Genomic DNA, 21,346 nt, shown 5'->3' with positions numbered 1-21,346 from the left:
AGATTATTTGAAATAATTATTAAGGTTTGATACAGATTTATCCTGTAACTTAGGATCAGACTTCATTAACAGTAAGTAGACTGAGCCAAATGAGAAGAAAAAATATCTAATGTAAATTATTTTTAAAGGCAGGCACCTGACAGAGATTTTAATGTTATTTGCATAACAATACAATGTAATGTTATAATTCCTGTTTTGTGTATAATTAAATATCTTAATTGAAGACACTGAAAATTTAGATAGCAAACATACATTTTAAGAAAAGATATTTCCCCAAAGATATTGCACAAATACGTCTATTTGTCGGGGCACATATGTGTGTGTACATACATATACATATATTCCCTTATATCAATAGTCAGATCTCTCCTAAGAAGTAAGCTAATTGAGCTGTTTGTGTTGATAAACTCCTTTTTCTCCAGACTATTCCTCTCTGAGCCATAATTATTTGCAATTTGCCTAAGTCGTCCATTTACTGATACGTCAAGCATGAAACAGAGGCAATTCCAGAAAATGGAAATGCTTCTCAAAATCAATCTTTGGGAAATAATGTGGTAGAAGTTACTGTGTGATAGAAGACTACCTTGTAACTGTCACAGGGAGATGAATATTAATTTGTTGAGGTTAAGGTGGCTTTGTGCTTCATTTGTTGACTTTGCTTAGCCGTCAGCAAAGCAGCACAGCCCAATTACTCCAGCAAAGCTATTTTTCCTAACAGGAGTTTTATGATTTTTATGTACTTACCAGTCAGCACACATAACAATGTCAAAATGTCCTTCCAGTTGAGAGACATCTGTCTCATTATCCCATCGTAAAACGCTTGAGGAGAAAAAGATTTTTAAAAATTATACTTAGGTTTTTTTTTAACTTTTGATTTTGAGCTATTAACATTATTTTTTGTGGCACTTGAAATTATTTAAAAGGTATATACAAATTACTTCAAAAGGTATAATAAAAAAAAAACTAGGGATGGAACTGTCTGCTCTATATTATATTTAGTCTTCAAATCTAGAAGAGGAAGCATTCTCTATTTAGATACAATAGTTAAGCTTGTGCTAGTCTTTTTATAGTTTTTTTGTAGATGAACCATAGTCATTACAATGAGTCTAGACTCTTAACATCACTGAGGTGCATATTGGGATCAAAGTATTCCCCATCTGACTGGAATGCAAATTTATAAAAAGAAATTATTTGAAACTTAGCGTATATCTATCTTGCCTGCATGTCACTTGCATTTCTTATTGACGAAATGAGTGATTTGGCAAGATGGAAGAAAACAAAAGCCAACCTTCATTTGGTAGTCCTCGTTTTAGGCACATTTAAAAATTCACCCATCCTGACACTTCGTCTCCCAAAAGAGGATCAGGTTTTAAACCTCAGATTAACAACAATAATTAATAACACATATTTAAATAGTGCTAGTTGTGCTTAGGAAGCCAATGAAAGATTCTGACTTACTTTTAATTAATAATTGTGATGATTAGCATTTTACCATCTTTAAGTATTTTAATGATTTAATAATGATCTCTTCACATCAAAACTGATTTGCAGTGCTATTTTTCAGAAAAGTAAAATTGTGCTTTTCTTTCTTTCTTTTTTAAGATTTTATTTATTTATTTGACAGAGAGATCACAAGCAGGCAGAGAGGCAGGCAGAGAGAAAGGAGGAAGCAGGCTCCCCACTGAGTAAAGAGCCCGATGTGTGACTCGATCCCAAGACCCTGAGATCATGATCTAAGCCGAAGGCAGATGCTCAACCCACTGAGCCACCCAGGCACCCCATGTGCTCCTCTTTTCTCTTTTGATTATTATTTAAAACCAAACTGAGTGAGCATATCCTACCCTATCCAGTTATATTTGCTTACCTTGGTGGGTTCTTTATTTCTTCTACATTTTCCCAGAGTGAAAAGCCATTTGTTTGAATACAAAAATAAGTCTTACTTTGGTAAGTCCAAAAGTTCTTCCCATGTACACTAATAAACATTAGTGCTAGTGAATTTCTTAAGGTAGAAAAGATTGAACACATCACCACGAAATTATCTATGCAGACAGCACTGGTTGCCCATTCACTCATTCGACTCATTGCTACTGAGCACCTACTATGTGGTGGGCCCTGTGCTGGGCCACAGGCCATGCCTTCTTGATGGCAGCCTAGCAGGGCAGGTGGACACATAAACCCATAATTCTGATGCTGCCTCCTATGTACTGTGTGAGCATACAGACTTAGAGCTCCATGGAGGGCTTTCCAAAAGAATCCGTCATCCTGTCACATATGGACAAGCTTTATAAATGAGCTCTACTGTTGTATTTGCTTAGACCTACTTGAGAGACAAGGAATGGAGGAAACCAGGAAAGCCTCAAGAGATAAATGCCCACTTTGTTTTTACATTCATTCCTCAAAAACTCCATGCGCCTGTAGAGCATGGGACGTAACCAATACCAACTTATATGGAAACGCCAAGGCCTCCCATGCAACTGGGACTCAGGCTCGGTGGGAAACCAGACCTACTCAGCTCTCATCAGAGACCTAAGAGTCTTAGAGAGTTTCTACATGAACAATCTGGTTTAAAATATACATCTATACTTGACTTTTTCCAGTCATAAAAATAATGTACCCATTATATAAATTTTGGGGAAAAGAGAAAAGTGTTAAAATTACTCATAATTTTACTGTACCATAAACCATTATTTAGAAAAATGTTTCTAATACATAAGTAATTAATAAAGCACATGAACAGAAAGTATAGGAAATCCTGTGGTGGGTACTGGATATTGGATTCCTGAGGAACTTCAGCCTCTTGGTTCAACAAAGACAGATGGAGAGATGGGGTCTAGGCAGCAACTGGCCATGGATTACCACAGCAGATGTAACAAGAGTAAATCTAAAAGAGACTGAAATGCACTGTTTGGCCATGTGGATCACAACACATTCCCAGAAAGCATTTTTTCCTAGTTCTCATGAGGCTTATGGCTATGCTGCCCCCATAACCGTAAGCACATGACAAAGAGTGGTATAGAGAAAAGAGTCTGCTTTGGTGTGACAGATACACTTAGGTTCAAATTTTGGTTCCTTCCTTGACTGGCTGTGTGAACATGGAGTTTGCTTTCCCATCTGTAAAATGGAAAAATCAACAGCCACCTTCTTGAACACTCACAGAGCACCATTCACACTGTGTTCTGCCCTGGCGGTGTTCACGTAGTATACAATGAGAAGCCTGCCCCCTGAAGCTGTGCAATCAGGAGGCCTTCTCTCTTGGAAGGCAAAGGGTGACGGTGACTTCTATATTCAAGGAGCTGGTCCTTCTAACTCTTCTCTTCCAATGACCTTGCCCTCCACTCTTCTCAGATAACTCACGTGACGATAATCTAAAGCAGTACTTTAGTTGTGGAGAAAGACCAGATTTTTTGTTGTTGTTGTTTATATTCAATCTGTTGCAGACTGACAGTTTCATAAAATAGAGTAAAAATTGATAGGCAAATGAGATTTTAAAAGCCAAGACATTCTAAACACAAGTTCACCGATCATATGCTTGGATATCACAGTAGTGTTCCGAAACATTCCCTTTCAATTTCTGAACTCACTTCATCGCAGGTCAGTAACACGCCGGTCACAGATGGGCTCCAGTATGGCCTAATTGTTCCTCTTTTTTTTTTAAAATAACTGAAACCCTGACCTACTCTCCAACCAGCCCTTTCATAGCTCATCCCTTCCAGAAGGTACTCTAATCTCAACCATTCTTCAGTGCCCCTGGCCAACAGTCTGCTAGTCTCATCACCATGTCCCTATCTCTCTTACATAACATTTCTCTTCCCTCCTTACCCAGCTTATATCCCACAGACAATCATTTTAATTACTTCTTTGCATATACCCTCACTTTTTTCCCTTTCTTATTTTAAATTATTTCAAAATGACTTAGCTGTGACCCAGAACAAAATTTAGAAACATTTACAGGGATATAAAAACATTCAGATTCCAAGAAGGTAAAATATAAAATACTTGAGGGCAATGGGGTGACTTAGCTAGTTAAATATCCAACTCTTGATTTCAGCTCAGGTCATGATTTGAGGGTCATGAGATAGAGCCTTGTGTTGGGTTCCCCCCACCCAAAAGATGAAATAGATGTTTTAAGACATACAAAAGCTGAAAAAATTAATTACCAGCAGATCTACACCACAAGAAATGTAAAGAAAGTCCTTCAGGCACAAAAATATTCATACCAGCCAAAAATATGGATCAACAGAAAGAAATGATGAGAACTAAAATTTGTAACTACATGGGCAAATATGTAAGTTTTTTTCTTATTATTTAACTTTGTTTGAAATATTACTGACTGGTTAAATAACAAGTACTTCAGGGTTTATAACACATACTTAAGTAGAATATAGCATATCATAGAATAGCATACGACTGGGAGGAAGTAATAGAAGTATACTATGATCAGGTTTTTATAGTGTAGTTGAAGTGGTCCATCACTTGAGGATAGAATTTAAAAATGTATGCTATAAAACCTACAGCAACTACTAAAACAACTAAACACAATTATGGCTGATAAGTCAATAAAGGATAAAAACTAGAATAATAAAATCTACTCATTTAATCAAGGGGGGCAGAGAAAAATGAAAAGAAGAAAGAACAGATGGCATAAACAGAAAACAAAAGGCAAAATGAGTTAAATCAAACCATATTAGTACTTGTACTAAGTGAAAATGGTCTAAATGTCCCCCAATTAAAAGGCAAAGGGTGTCAGACTGGATTAAAATGCTAAATGGAAGTATATGTGGTTTACTAAGTAAATGTATTTTAAATGGGAAGCATGAATGGATTAAAAGTGGACGTCATACCAAGCAACACTAGTCAAAAGAATGCCAGAGCAGCTATATGAATGCCAGACAGTAGATTTCAGAGCAAAGTATATTACCAGATGTAAAAAGGATCACATTACAATGTTAAAGGAGCAATTCAAGAAGCAGATATAACACTTCTAAATATTTACAAACTGAGTAACAGAGCTTCTAATGTGAAGCCCAAATGGTTATTACTGTAAGAAAACACAGACAAAACCACAATTATAATGAGAAATTTCAATACTCTTTTCTCATTAATTAATTGAATTAGACAGAAAATAACCAAAGTTATAGATGGTTTTAACAATGCTATTAACCAACATGACTTAATTGATATTTATAGAACACTCCATCCAATAATAGCAGAATATATCTTTTTTTTTTCCCAACTAGATATGGAGCATTTACCAAAACATAGCTTTTCTGGATCATATTTTTTACTTTCAACAAATTTAAAGGCATTCCAGTAATATAAAAATATGTTCCCTGGGGCACCTGGGTAGCTCAGTTCATTAAGCTCAGGTCATGATCTCAGGGCGGTGGGATCAAGCCCTGTATCAGACTCCACACTCAGCATGGAGTCTGCTTTTCTCTCTCCCTCTGCTCTTACCCCCACTCTCTATCTCCCTCTCAAATAAATATATAAATAAATAAAATCTAAAAGAAATAAGTTCCTCTCCACTATGGAATTAAATTAGAAATCAATGTTTTCTGTAAAATCTCCAAATATTTGGAAAGTAAATAATTCACTTACGAATAACATAACATCCAAACATGAAATCAAAACAGAAATTGAGAAATATTTTTATTGAACGAAAATGAAAATACAACATATAAAATTTGTGGGATGCCACTAAATTTGTGGGATGTATAGAATGGAAATTAATAGCACTAAATGTCTATATCAGAAAAGAAAGGTCCAAATCAATAGAGTGAGCTACCAGCTAAATAAACAAACAAAAACAAAAACCAAACAAACAAAAAAAAGAAGTAAACTCAACATAACCAGAAGAAAGGAAGTAAAGATCAGAACAGAAATAAATGAAATTCAAGAAAGCAGAAACATAGAGAAAAATCACTGTAACCAAACACTGGTTCTTTGAGAAGAGCAATAAAATTGATAAACCTCTAGCCAGAGTGACTAGGAAAACGGAGAAGACATAAACCACCAACATCATGAATGAGTCAAGTGGAATCAATACGGATTCTACAGATAGTAACATGATAATAAGGAATATAAAAGTTCCTTTATAAAATATATTAATAAATATAAATATATTTATAAATGTAAAAATAATATAAATATATACAATATAAATATATAATATCTATAGGTACAGAAGTATGTATCTATATCGATCCTAGGAATACAGGAAGGTTGATTTAATGTTCAAAATTCTATCAATATAATTTACCATATTAATGAACTAGAAAAGAAAAACCATATGAACATCTCAATAAGTGCAGAAAATGCATTGTCAAACTCCAACATCTACTACTGATAAAAACTCTCAGCAGCCTAAGAACAAAAGGGAACTTCATCAACCTGAAAAAAGTCATCTATGAAAACCCAGAGCCAGTATCATCCTCCAATGGTGAAAGACTAGATGCTTCTTCCCTAAACATCAGAATAAGGAAAGGATGTTTCCTCTCATTATTAAGCATTGCACTGGAGATTCTAGCTAGTGTAATAAGACAAGGAAAAAAACAAGTCATCAAGACTGGGAGGGAAGAAGTAAAACTGTTTCTATGAGCAGGAAACCTGACCATCTACGTAAAATATCCAATGGAATACACAAAAAAATCAAGCAGAATACATGAGTTAAGCAAGGTTGTCGAATACAAGACCAATATACAGAAATCAGTTATATTTCTTCATATAAGCAACAAATAATTGGAAATTGTAACTTCCAATTCCCTATTAAAACATTTAAAACATTAAAAAATTCTAAACTATGGGGCACCTGGGTGGCTCAGTGGGTTAAGCCTCTGCCTTCGGCTCAGGTCGTGATCTCAGGGTCCTGGGATCAAGTCCTGCATCAGGCTCTCTGCTCAGCAGGGAGCCTGCTTCCTCCTCTCTCTCTCTGCCTGCCTCTCTGCCTACTTGTGATCTCTCTGTCAAATAAATTAAAAAAAAAGACCCCTCAAACTATTAGTAACATAAAATATGAAATACTTAGAGATAATTCTGACAAAAGTTGAGAGAAATTAAGTAAGACCTAAATAAATGGAGGTAATTCAGTGGATAAAGGAGAGTGTTTTTTAACAAATAGTGTCTTAACATTTGGATATTCACTTATTATTTTTTTAAAGATCTCTAACACGTATCTTGTACATTAAAAAAAAAAAAACTGATTCCAAATGGATCACAAAATTAAATGTAAAAACTAACACCGTAAAACTCATAGATGAAAATACAAAAGAAAATCTTTGTAACACTGGGTCAAACAAGGGCTTCTTAGATATGACACAGGATGCATGATCCATAAAAGAACAAATTGGTAAATTAGACTTCATTAAAATTAAAAACTTCTGCAGTTTGAAAGATGCTACGAGTTGAATGGGAAGAGAAGCCACAAACCTTGGCGGGGTGGATATTTGTAAATCATATATCTGATAAAAGCCTGGGTCATATAAAGCTTACATATAAACCTAGGAAAAAATTTAATGAACTCTCAGGGTATGAAAATAAGAAAACAAGGAACCCAATAAAAAATAAAAGAAAAAGGTGGGTAGATCGTTTGAACAGACACTCTACCAAAGATATATAAGTGTCAAATAAGCACATGAAAAGATATCCAACATCATTAGTAAATGGGGAAATTCAAATGAAAGTCCTAATGAGATACCACTATATACTTATTAGAAAGGTTATCATTTAAGATTGGCCATATAGAGTCTTGGTGAGGATGGGGTAAAAATGGAACTCTCTGAGGCCACCTGGGTGGCTTAGTTGGTTAAACCACTACCTTCGGCTCAGGTCACGATCCCGGAATCCTGGGATTGAGTCCTGCATCAGGCTCCCAGTTCCATGGGGAGTCTGCTTCTCCCTCTGACCTTCTCACCTCTCATGTTCTCTCTCTCTCTCTCTCTCAAATAAATAAATAAAATCTTTAAAATAAAATAAAAATTAAAATGGAACTCTCTGACACCACTGATGGGAATATAAGTACAATCATTTTGGAAAATAGTTTGTCAGTTTCCTTAAAATGTTACATATGTGCCTCTATATGATCTAGCTGTTCCACTCCTAGGTATTTACCCCCAGAGAAGTGAAAACACATATCCATACAAAACATATATCCACATATCCATATGTGGACATAAATACTCTTAACAGTTTCATTTCTAACAGCCCCATACTAGCAACAACCCAAAATTTCATCAAAGGGTGAAAGCAGAAACAGATTGTAGTGTACATAGGACACAACTCTGGAATAAAAAGGAAGGAACTGTCAATACTTCTAGCAACATAGATGAATCTCAAAATACTTTTACTAACTGAAAGCACATACTGAATCATTTCATTTATTTAAAACTCTAGAAAAATCTTTAAAAAAAAATTAAAAAGGGGGCACCTGGGTGGCTCAGTGGGTTAAAGACTCTGCCTTTGGCTCAGGTCGTGATCCCAGAGTCCTAGGATCAAGCCCTGAGTTGGGCTCTCTGCTCGGCAGGGAGCCTGCTTCCTCCTCTCTCTCTGCTGCCTCTCTGCCTACTTGTGATCTCTGTCTGTCAAATAAATAAATAAAATCTTAAAAAATTAAGAAAAACCCCTAGAAAATATAAACTCACATAAGGTAAGGGAAAACAAATCAATGGAGAGGGAAGAAACTTCAAGAAGCAGAAAGGAGGGTTTATCAAAGGGCAAAAAGAAAGTTCTACATGTGAGAGACATGTTCAGTATTTGGACTGTGGTGATGGTTTTAAAGGTGTACACAATTTTTAAAACTTGTAAAATTATGCATACACTTTAGTGGATGCCAATTTTACCTCAACAAACTGTTAAAGAAAAGCTAAAAAGGAAGTGTTTTCTGAAAGATAGCAAGGTGTCTGCAAACATCCTACTAGGCCCCTTGGCCTATGTGAACTTTACAATCTAAGGCATAACATTCAGATGCAAAGACAAGTAAAGGATGGTTCTTCTAACCCCCAAATCATGCCCATGTGTTACCAATAATTATATTGACATTGAAGTAAAATGTGTATATTATCTCCATTTTATTTCACCACAATGTCAAAATCATATTTGTTTGAAATTCATTACAAAGCAAAGTACAATTTTACAGAAAGCAATACAAAATCAATCATCATCACAGAATTCCTCATGATTTAGAAAAATCGTAACAGCTATAGGCATGGCAAACCTAGAAAGTCTAACAGATATTGCACAGCAGGAAGAATGCTGGGCTTGCAGCGAGCTAGAAAGCTCTGAGTTTGAATACTAGCTCCATCACTTACAGGCCAACTTATGGGCCAGCAGGGCTGGGAGATGTTGAGTACCATGGCCTTCATCTGCAACAGACATTAGTTGCATTGCACAATGATAAAGAATCGAATGAGCTAGAATATATGAAAGTGAATTATTAGGGCTCTATAAATATTAGTTTCCTTGTTTTTACTCTTGCATTAATTTAGATTTTTTCATTCTGGCTTTGACTTTGAAGGGTCGACTCGAAATGCAAAGCCAAGTCAGTTTCTGATAGGATTCCTATCTTGTGATTTAAAACACACACACACACACACACTCTTTCTCTCTCTCAAACAAAAGTCTCTGTTTTAAGTTTCTAATAAAACCTAACATCAAACATGTTTAATATAATTTGTATTTCACTGTGGTGCTCACAGGTAGCTCTCCCCTTACAGATTTAAGGCATTTCTTTTCTTACATTCCCACAGTTAATATTTGTTTACCATTATATTTGCAGACTCCTCAATGGGGAGTGAGTCATAGTTTCTAACTCTGTTGTTAGAAAGGTCATCCCTTGTGTTTTGCAAAAGTACTGTACTGACACAATTCTTGATTATGCTTGCCAAATGTAAAGAGCTTAGAATATTTAAAAAAACAAAAACAAACAAAAAAAATCCAGCTGCCTTAGCAGCAGTGGGGAGTGGAATGTTACAGGCATTCTTCCTTGCAACAGACTCCAGGAACTCTTCCCACAGTTTCTTATATCTTACTACTCAACATCTCTCTTTGGTTTTAGCTCATCCTTACAGAGGGTCCATTCAAGTCACTGATAGTGTTTACATAAACTGGGGAATCATTTCTCTTCTTACAAATACTTCCCTATTTGTCACTTGTCCCTCCATTTTCCCTGATCTTTCCTAGAGTTTCAAAATGCCATATGCTAGAAGATTCTGTAGTAGTGTTTTAAATACTTGGGGGAAAGGAATCTAAATCCAGAACGGAAAACCAAGAATGAGATGGGACATTAACCTGTTGATTTCCTACCTTGGGAGCCAGTCCAACCACAGTGCTTTTCAGCACTTCTCTGGAGGCGGTGAGGGATAGGACAAAGAGGACCTGTTTCTAAGTAACAAAATGAAAATAGTCAAAGGAAACAAATAGTCTTATTTGGAAAGGAAACAAAATAATTACAGATTGTCATGCTGGGGAAGGTATGCTGAAGAAGGTGGAAGGTGGAATGTGATTTTAGAGGCATTATTCGGACAGGAGAGAGGAAGAGGAATTAAATCTTAGACACACTGTATAGGAAGCAAGAATTTGGAGGTTGAATATGGGCACCCTCCTTTTTAGCTCCCCAACATCCCAAGGCTTTGTTCTTTAAGATGACCTCACCATGAGCCTGGGGCTATCTGGCATCTTTTCCCTCTTCATCTTTTCCCTTCGCCTCTCCTCTGAAAATAAGTAGGTTTACTCATCCTTTCAAGGACAGCCCTCCCACCTATATGTAGGATTAAACCACTCCCTTTTTCCTCTAGCTTAGTGGTTTTCAAACTTGGGCATGTATTGGAATGCTCAGTAGGTTTGTTAGATTCCAGGCTTCAATCCCAGCGTTTCAGATTCAGTAGGTCTGGGGTGCAGGGTGCCAATCAGCATTTCCAACAAATCTCCAAGTGGTCCTGATGCTGCTGGTCTGGGGACCATACTTGAGAAGCAGCACTCTAGAGCTTGCTCCATCAAATCACACCCCCTGACTTCATATATTACTTCATTTATTACTTGCTCATATATTACCCCCTGATTACATATATTACTCATATATTACATATATATACTACATATATTACATGCTCCCCTCTTCCCTCAATTCTGCTTCTTCTTGCTACACATACTACTTGGCTCTTTCTGTTCACCATCAACACTTTGGCATGGGGAGTCTACTCTCATTGATTCCCCTGCCCTCGTAATCTAACCTTTCTCACAGCAGACATGAGCACGGTTCTACAATTTGCCAGTGATCTGCAGTGGCTACACTGCTGCTGGTCTCCGCTCTTTGACATTCTTTCCTGGACTTGCTTCCAGAATAGTTTTATAGGGAATAGCTTTATACCAATCCACCTGGCATCAGCCTTCCTGTATCCAGCTCCTTCTCTGTATCCCTGATTGGCCCCTATTACTCTGCCCCCAAACAGATATTTTCTAAGATTCTCTTCTTAGCCATCTTCTTTTATGTTCCAGTTTCCATAGTTCTGCTCTAATCTTTCCTGGTTGATCTCCAAATCTTCCAGCACATTTCCTGAGATTTGAATTTTCCTCTTTTTTAAAAATTAACATATAATGTATTATTTGCCCCAGGGTACAGGTCTGTGAATCATCAGGCTTACACATTTCACAGCACTCACCATAGCACATACCCTCCCCAATGTCCACAACCCAGCCACCCTATCCCTGCCCCCAACCCTCAGTTTGTTTCCTGAGATAAAGAGTCTCTTATGGTTTGTCTCCCTCCCGATCCCATCTTGTTTCATTTTTTCTTTCCCTACTCCCCACAACGCCCCACCTGCCTCTCAAAGTCCTTATATCAGAGAGATCATATGATAATTGTCTTTCTCTGATTGACTTATTTCACTCATTATAATATCCTCTAGTTCCATCCATGTCATTGCAAATAGCAAGATTTCATTTCTTTTGATGGCTGCATAGTATTTCATCACACACACACACACACACACACACACACACACACACATCTTCTTTATCCATTCATCTGTTGATGGACATCTAGGTTCTTGGTTCTTTCCATAGTTTGGCTATTGTGGACATGGCTGCTATAAACATTCGGGTGCACTTGCCCCTTCAGATCACTACGTTTGTATCTTTAGGGTAAATACCCAGTAGTGTGATTGCTGGCTCATAGGGTAGCTCTATTTTCAACTTTTTGAGGAATCTCCATGGTGTTTTCCAGAGTGGCTGCACCATCTTGCATTCCTACTAACAGTGTAGGAGGGTTCCCCTTTCTCTGCATTCTCTCCAACATCTGTCATTTCCCGACTTGTTAATTTTAGCCATTCTGACTGGTGTGAGGTGATATCTCATTGTGGTTTTGATTTGTATTTCCTTGATGCCGAGTGATGTGGAGCACTTTTTCATGTGTCTGTTGGCCATCTGGATGTCTTCTTTGCAGAAATGCCTGTTCATGTCTTCTGCCCATTTCTTGATTGGATTATTTGTTCTTTGGCTGTTGAGTTTGATAAGTTCTTTATAGATTTTGGATATTAGCCCTTTATCTGATATGTCATTTGCAAATATCTTCTCCCATTCTGGCAGTTGTCTTTTGGTTTTGTTGACTGTTTCCTTTGCTGTGCAAAAGCTTTTGATCTTGATGACGTCCTAATAGTTCATTTTTGCCCTTGCTTCCTTGCCTTTGGTGATGTTTCTAGGAAGAAGTTGCTGCAGCTGAGGTAAAAGTTGCTGCCTGGGTTCTCCTCAAGGATTTTGATGGACTTCTGTCTCATATTGAGGTGTTAAATCCATGTTGAGTCTATTTTTGTGTGTGGTGTAAGAAATTGGTCCAGTTTCATTCTTCTGTGTGTGACTGTCCAATTTTCCAAAAAAAACCATTTCTTGAAGAGACTGTCTTTTTTCCATTGGACATTCTTTCTTGCTTAGTTGAAGATTAGTTGACCATAGAGTTGCGGGTCTATTTCTGGGCTCTCTATTCTGTTCCATTGATCTATGTGTCTGTTTTTGTGCCAGTACCATACTCTCTTGATGATTTCAGCTTTGTTGAACTTTCTTCTTAATCACCTGCTAGTTACTGTCACATAGAGAGCACACATTTATGTCCTACAACCACACAAATGCAGCATGTCCCAAACTGCTCTCTTAATCCCCCACCTTTCTTTAGTGCCCACAGACAGTCAGTTCTCCAGAACGCCCTCCATATTTGCTCTCTGATTTCTGCTCTCATTCAGGCCTGGATACTTTTTTCCCTTTCCCTGAAACCATGATATAGCTTTCAGAACAGTCAAAAAACCCAACACTTTTTATTATAGAATAGAAGACTAAAACAGAAAACTATGTGAAACAAATATATGCCTTAATTATGAGGCAAATACCTTTGTAACCAAAACCCAGACCAAGAAATAGAACTTTGCTTATAAACCTCAGAAATCCCTTTACATACTCTGTCCCATTGACCTCCTCCCTCCACCTCAGTGCAATGGTCTGTGGGCCTCATCACACCAGTGAACAAAATTCAGCCTGTCCCCATTCATCACACCAGAGAATTAAGTTTGCCTGGACAAACTAGTGTCATAGCAAGTTCTACAGATGATTCTCATACTGAAGTTTGAAAGCTATGGCTCTAGCTTATTATATATTTCTGGACTGACTTTAAAACTGAGCCTACTCTCTGGGTCTGTGTTTTTGTTTCTATTTTAGCTGAAATAAACTTATTTCAGAGTCCAAAAGGAAGACAGATTTGCCTAACATTTGAACCCCCTAAGTTGGTGACCCATATATTCTGGACTGGTAAAGGGTTTTGAGATCTTGGAATGAAAGGTACTTATTATATTTCCCACTCCAAATATCTCTGATTCTATAATAATCACAGCTAATTAATTTACATGGGAGTAAAACAAAGTGATGATAAAAAATTAGAATTAGCTCTAATTTCGTATTGAATTTGAACTATGTGCCATTAAATGTGAAATCACAAAATTAATTATTTTTTAATGTTTTCATTCATTTTTAAACTTATGAACTTTCAAGCACATTTTAATATAAAAATTTCACTATTTGTTGCCAACTTCGAATCATAACTTTCTCTGATCTAGTATTATGGTAGCAACTTAGGGTGAGCCAGATTAGATGGTTCAAAAGATAAGAAAGGTTCTAAATTCTTTCAAGAAGCCAGCATATCAGTGATATTAAAATCTAAATAAGATACTGCAATAAACTGTGGACCAATTTTACTGATGAATATCAATGCAAAAAGCCCAGATAACATTATACACTGCTGATAGGAATATAAAATTGTTCAGTCAACTTGGAAAACAGTCTGGCAATTCCTCAGAAAGTTAAACATAGAGTTCCTATATGGCTACATACACCCAAGAGAAAAGTAACTTGTCATAAGAACATCTACACAAATGTTCATAGCAGCACTATTCATAATGGGCAAAAAGTGGAAATAATCCAATTGTCTGTAATAAATAAATGAACAAAATATGGTCTATCCATCCCCCAAAAAACTACTAGAATTGATGAATGAATTCAGCAAGTTTGCAGCATACAAAATCAATGTACAGAAATCTGTGGCATTTCTATACACTAATAATGAGGCAGCAGAAAGAGAAATTATAAAAACAATCCCATTTACAACTATACCAGAAATAACAAAATACCTAGGGTTAAACTTAACCAAGAAGGTGACACACCAGTACTCTGAAAACACTAATGAAAGAAGTTGAAGACAGTACAAACAAATGGAAAGACATTCCATGCTCATGGATTAGAAGAGCAAATATTGTTAAAATGTCTATAGTACCCAGTTTACCCAAAAGATACAGATGTAGTGAAAAGAAGAGCGATCTGTACCCCAATGTTCATAGCAGCAATATCCACAATCACCAAACTGTGGAAAGAACTGAGATGCCATTCAACAGATGAATGGATAAAGAATATGTGGTCCATATATACAATGGAGTATTATGCCTCCACCAGAAAGGATGAATACCCAACTTTTGTATCAACAGGGAGGGGACTGGAGGAGATTATGCTGAGTGAAATAAATCACAGAGAGAGTCAATTATCATATGGTTTCACTTACTTGTGGAACAGAAGGAATAACATGGAGGACATTAAGAGAAGGAGAGGAGAAGTGAATTGGGGGTAAATCACAGGGGGAGATGAAAGATGAGAGACTGTAGATTCTGAGAAACAAACTGAGGGTTTTGGAGGGAAGGGAGGTGAGGGGATGGGTGAGCCTGGTGGTGGGTATTAAGGAGGGCATGTTTTGCATGGAGCACTGGGTGTGGTGCATAAACAATCAATCTTGGAACATGAAAAAATAAAATTAAATTAAGATGCTAAAAAAAGGAAAAAAGAATAAACTCACTATGAATAAATACTCAACAAGTGTTATCTTAAGTGTTATCCACAAAAATAACTTATAGAATGAGTAAAAATATTTTCAACCAAAAAAAAAAAAAAAGTCTATACTACCCAAAGCAATTTACAGATACAATGCAATCCCTGTTAAAATATCAATGGCATTTTTCATAGAACTGGAATAAACAATCTTAAAATTTGTATGGGACTACAAAAGACCCCAAATAGCCAAAGCAATCTTGAAAAATGAAACTGGAGGTATCACAATTCCACACTTCAAGTTATATTACAAAGCTGTAGTAATCAAAATAGTATGGTACAAAAATAGACATATATATCAACAGAACAGAAGAGAAAGCTCAGAAATAAACTTACAATTATATGGCCAATTAATCTATGACAAAGGAGGGAAGAATATGCGATGGGAAAAAATCTCCTCAACAGTGTTGGGAAAATTGGACAGCTACATGAAAAGAAAGAAGCAGGAACACTTTCTTATATCATACACAAAAGTAAACTCAAAGTGGATTAAGGACCTAAATGGGAGCCCTGAAACCATAAAAATCCTGTAAGAGAGCACAGGCAGTAATTTCTCTGACATTGGGTATAGCAACATCTTTCTAAGTATGTTTTCTGAGGCAAGGGAAACAAAAGCAAAAATAAACTATTGGGACTAATCAAAATTTAAAAAGCTTTGGCACAGCAAAGGAAACAACCAACAAAACTAAAAGACAAGCTACTGAACAGGAGAAGATATTTGCAAATGACATCTGATAAAGGGTTAGTATCCAAGATATATAAAGAGTTTATGCAACTCAACACACACACAAAAAAACAAAACAAAAACAAAAATAAACAAATCCCCAAAAAACAAATAAAAAAATGGACAGAAGATATGAATAGCATTTCTCCAAAGACCTATAGATGGCCAATAGACACATGAAAAGATGCTCAAACTCAAATCAAAACCACATTGAGATACCACATTACGCCAGTTAGAATAGCCAAAATTAGCAAGACAGGAAACAACGTGTGTTGGAGAGGATGTGGAGAAAGGGGAACCCTCTTACACTGTTGTGGGAATGCAAGTTGGTGCAGCCACTTTGGAGAACAGTGTGGAGATTCCTTAAGAAATTAAAAATAGAGCTTCCCTATGACCCTGCAATTGCACTACTGGGTATTTACCCAAAGATACAGATGGAGTGAAAAGAAGGGCCATCTGTACCCCAATGTTCATAGCAGCAATGGCCATGGTCGCCAAACTGTGGAAAGAACCGAGATGCCCTTCAATGGGTGAATGGATGAGGAAGACGTGGTCCATATACACTAGGGAGGAGTATGCCTCCATCAGAAAGGATGAATACCCAACTTTTGTATCAACATGAATGGGCCTGGAAGAGATTATGCTGAGTGAAATAAGTCAAGCAGAGAGAGTCAATTATCATATGGTTTCGCTCATTTGTGGGGCATAACAAATAACACAGGGGACATGGGGAGATGGAGAGGAGAAGGGAGTTCAGGGAAATTGGAAGGTGAGGTGAACCATGAGAGACTATGGACTCTGAAAAACAATCTGAGGGTTTTGAAGGGGCGGGGGGTGGGAGGGTGGGGGAGCCTGGTGGTGGGTATTATGGAGGGCACGGATTGCATGGAGCACTGGGTGTGGTGCATATAAACAATGAATTCTGTTATGCTGAAAAGAAATTAAATTAAAAAAATTCAAACACACACACACAAAGATGCTCAACATCACTCATCATCAGGGGAATGTAAATCAAACCCACACTGATTTATCACCTGACACCTGTCAGAATGCCTAAAACCAAAAACTCAAGAAACAACAAGTGTTTGCAAGGATGTGGAGAAAAAGGAACCCTCGTGCACTGTTGGTGAGAATGCAAACTGGTGCAGCCACTGCGGAAAACAGTATAGAGGTTCCACAAAACTTTAAAAAGAGAACAATCCTATGATCAAGTAATCGTACTAGTGGGTATTTATCCAAAGAATATGAAAATACTAGCTCAAAGGGATATATGCTCCTGTATACTTATTGCAGCATTATTTACAATAGCCAAATTATGGAAGCAGCCCAAGTGTCTATCAACTGATGAATGGATAAAAAAGATGTAGTATATACATATAGACAATGGAATATTATCCAGCCATAAAAGAACGATAGTCTGCCATTTGCAATATTGGGGATGGATACAGAGTATAATGTTAAGTGAAAGAAGTCAGACAGAGAAAGACAAGTGTTATATTATTTCACTTTTATGTGGAATTTGAGAAATAGAACAAATGAACAAGAAAAAAAAAAGAGAGAGATAAACCAAAAAAACAGACACTCAACTACAGAGAACAAACAGATGGTTACCAGAGGAGAGGTCGGTTGGGGGAAGGGTGAAGCAGGGGAAGGGGACTAAGTACAGTTATCTTGATGAACACTGAATCATGTGTGGAACTGTTAAGTTGCTGTACCATACACCTGAGACTAAGACAGATTAGTATTAGTTTAGTAGTTAACTGTATGTTAACAACACTGGAATTAAAAGAAAATAAATGTGTTCTATCCATACAGTGGAATATTTTTCAGCCATAAAAAGAATGACATCCCAATACATGGATGAACCCCAAAACATTATGTTAAGTTAAAGAAACCAGATATGAAGAACCACATACTATAGGATTCCATTTATGTGGAATGTCCAGAATAAGCAAATCCATACAGCCAGAAAGTAGATTGGTGGCTCCCTAATGCTAGGAAAGAGAAAGAGGGTGGGGACAATGGGTAGTGGATACTAATGGGTCATGAAATTAATGGGGGTGATGAAAATGTCTTAAAATTGATCATGAGGGTTCACAACTCTGCGAATATCCTAAAACCCATTAAATTGTACACTTTAAGTGGGTGAATTATACGGTATGTGAGTTATATCTCAATAAACTTGTCATAAAAATAATTCCAAATAACACATTAAAATACAATAGCATGTTGAGATTAATTAAGACACCATGACCAAGTCACTAAAAACACAGAGATGCTTTAATATTAAGAAACCTGTTAATATGAGTTGCCACAGGTACAGGTGAAGTCAGAGAAACAATTTGATCAGTTCCATTCATGCTAAAAAGGCAAGGGCTGAAGTTCCATATTTATTTGTAATAAAATATCTTAAAAACAAGAAGATCAGGGGTGCCTGAGTGGCTCAGTGGGTTGAGCCTCTGCCTTCTGCTTGGGTCTTGATCTCAGGGTCTTGGGATTGAGCCCCACATTGGGCTCTTTGCTGGGCAGGGAGCCTGCTTCCCCCACCCCCGCCACCACCACCTACTTGTGATTTCTCTCTCTGTCAAAAAAATAAATAAAATCTTTAAAAAAAAAATACAAGGAGATCAATAAAAACTTCCTTAACAAGATAAAAAATATCCATATATTTCCACCCAAATGCTAATGCAGATCTAATGGTGAAGCATTCCAGGAGTTCCAGTAAAGTCAGGCTCAAAAATGCCTATCATTTTACAACACCTTGAAATTTTTATTCAATAAAATTATACAAGAGATACAAAAGAAGAGGTATAAGAGGGGCACCTGGGTGGCTTAGTCGGTTAAACATCTGCCTTTGGCTCAGGTTATGATCTTCAGGACCTGGGATTGAGCCCCACCCACATCGGGCTCCCAGCTCAACAGGGTGTCTGTTCTCCCTCTCCTTCTGCCTCTCTCCCTGCTTGTGCTTTCTACATCTCTCTCTCTCTCAAATGAACAAATAAAATCTTTTTTAAAAAAGAGTTATAAGAATTGAAAAGAAGTAAAAATCATCACCATTTGGAGATGATGGGATTGTTTATTTGGAAAATTCAAGAGAATAAATTGATAAACTAGCCAAAATAATAACTCATGGAGGTGGCCAAATATTTACTACACAAAACCCTATAGCTTGCTTCATATATATTCAAATAACAACCAGTTAGAAAATATAATAAAAGAGAAGATCTCATTTATAAGAGAAACAAAACTAGTTTCCAAAAATAAAGTTAACAAGAGAAATGAAGAAAGATTTCAAATACTAATGGAAAATCTAGAAAAACTTAAATAAAAAGGAAACACCCTGTTCATAAATAGGAAGACTCAGTCATCAAGATGGCAAGTCTTAGTAAATTGTATTTCTTTCAATCACAATGAAAATGCCAGTAAAATAAAAATATGAACATAATTTGAGAAAATTCTAAAAAAAGAATAACAAGGGACTAGTCCTAACAGATAGGAAAATATATTACAAAGCTGTAGTAATTAACACTTTGGTAGCTTCATATGAATACACAAAGTTCACTTGTGAGAACTTGTTCTGTAGGTATATACTTGCAAATGTATACTCTGTGTACAGATGCATCCGGCAGCATTGTTTATAACCCCAAAATACTGAAAGCAGACTATTATTGAAGTAAAAAATTATTTTAATGGATTATGATGTGGTCATTCTCTAAAATTTTTTTTTAAATCCCCACTTGTCCATTTTAAAGTAAAGAAATCTTTTGAAAATGAAGACCTTCTTATTAGATATGTAACTTCAGTGATATAAATTTCTATGATGGAGTGATTTTTCTCTTAATTAACCTGGAAGGTTTAATATAATGGTCTAATCTGCACACCCGGCTATCAATATAGAATTTGGCTGAATTTGGGTGGTGAGATTTTGATCTTGGTGAAAAGTAGGTAAGTGCATATCCAAAGAGACAATACAGTGTTATTTGAGAATAAAGCCCTTAATTTTTAATTTGCTGCAGTTTAAGAGTAGGTCTTAAAAATACAATGTCCCTGGGGTGCCTGGCTGGCTCAGTGGGTGAAAGCCTCTGCCTTCGGCTCTGGTCATGATCCCAGGGTCCTGCATCGGGCTCTCTGCTCAGCAGGGAGCCTGCTTCCCTTCCTCTCTCTCCGCCTGCCTCTCTGCCTACTTGTGATCTCTGTCTTTCAAATAAATAAATAAAATATTTTTAAAAAATACAATGTCCCCAAATGTTAAAATCTGGCTCATTTTAATACCTGAAGGAGAACTCCAACAAAATGTCAGAAACTGGACAACACCCTTGTTTCTTCAGTGCAGAACATGAAATCATAGGGGACAGGGTCCTTCTTTAAATTTGTCAGGCAAATAAAAAAAAAAGTTCATAATAGAAGGCACACATGGGAATTTCATTCCCCCACATTCAGGATAGCAATGGAAGGAAAAGGGACTGTGGCATCTCTAGAACTCTCAGTAGTTCTCACGATTCTGTTACTGTACTTGTAGCAAAACCCACTCACAGGTATAGTTTATTGGGAAATTTCTCAACGAGAGCCCTCAGCCTCCTTATCTTAGTTACCTTCTTCTAACCTTCCTCTTCAACCTGACAAAGGACAGATAAACAACTACTTACAATGTCAGTTTGTCTACAGACATGGCTTGTGCGTCCCAGAGAAAAAGCCTATCCTGAAATGAAAGTCAGCTATCTGATGTATAAACTGATGTCTGCATCTCTAGAACTTGACTCTCTCCTGCTAAAAATTATTTGGTTCCATAAGCCTTATGGATTCATGTTTTTCAAAGGTGCTCCAATTACGAATCTTAAAACGTCTCCTATAAGAGGGACAAAGTGTGTTAATTGCTTCAGGGAATACAAAAATATAGTAAGCAGAATCCTTGCCTTCAAGAAAGTTCTCATCTCCCCTGCTAGAGTGTGAAGTCCAAGAAGGCACGACTTTCTCGGTCTTGTTTGTCACTATGTCTCTGGCACCTAGAACAGCACTTGGTGCATAGAAAGTCATCAAGATATTTGTCAGGAAGTGAATGAACGAAAACCATGAAAACGAAGAAAACATGCTTTGAGCATTAAGAGAATATGTGTATTTGACCGTGGGACCAGTCTAGGGCCAAGAGAAACCTAAAGGATGATAAGATTAAGGCCAGAGAAGGAGAGAAATGATAATTAGGCCATCCTAATTTAGGAGGAC

At 36.8% G+C, this 21,346-nt stretch overlaps 1 protein-coding gene across 1 annotated transcript in view; it reads right to left on the bottom strand.

Annotated features, from left to right (window-relative positions):
* CAMKMT (calmodulin-lysine N-methyltransferase) overlaps nt 1–21,346 on the bottom strand; it is a 378,203-nt gene that overhangs the window by 22,483 nt on the left and 334,374 nt on the right. The window contains exon 8 of the mRNA XM_082746974.1: nt 745–819. Coding sequence (XP_082603100.1) covers nt 745–819 — 75 coding nt within the window. The remainder of the gene's footprint in view (nt 1–744; nt 820–21,346) is intronic.

This window comes from Mustela nivalis, assembly GCF_964662115.1.
Source record: "Mustela nivalis genome assembly, chromosome: 8".
Taxonomy (NCBI): Eukaryota; Metazoa; Chordata; class Mammalia; order Carnivora; family Mustelidae; genus Mustela; species Mustela nivalis.
Note: the sequence above shows the minus strand (reverse complement) of the source record. Positions and strands in the feature narration are given on the sequence as shown.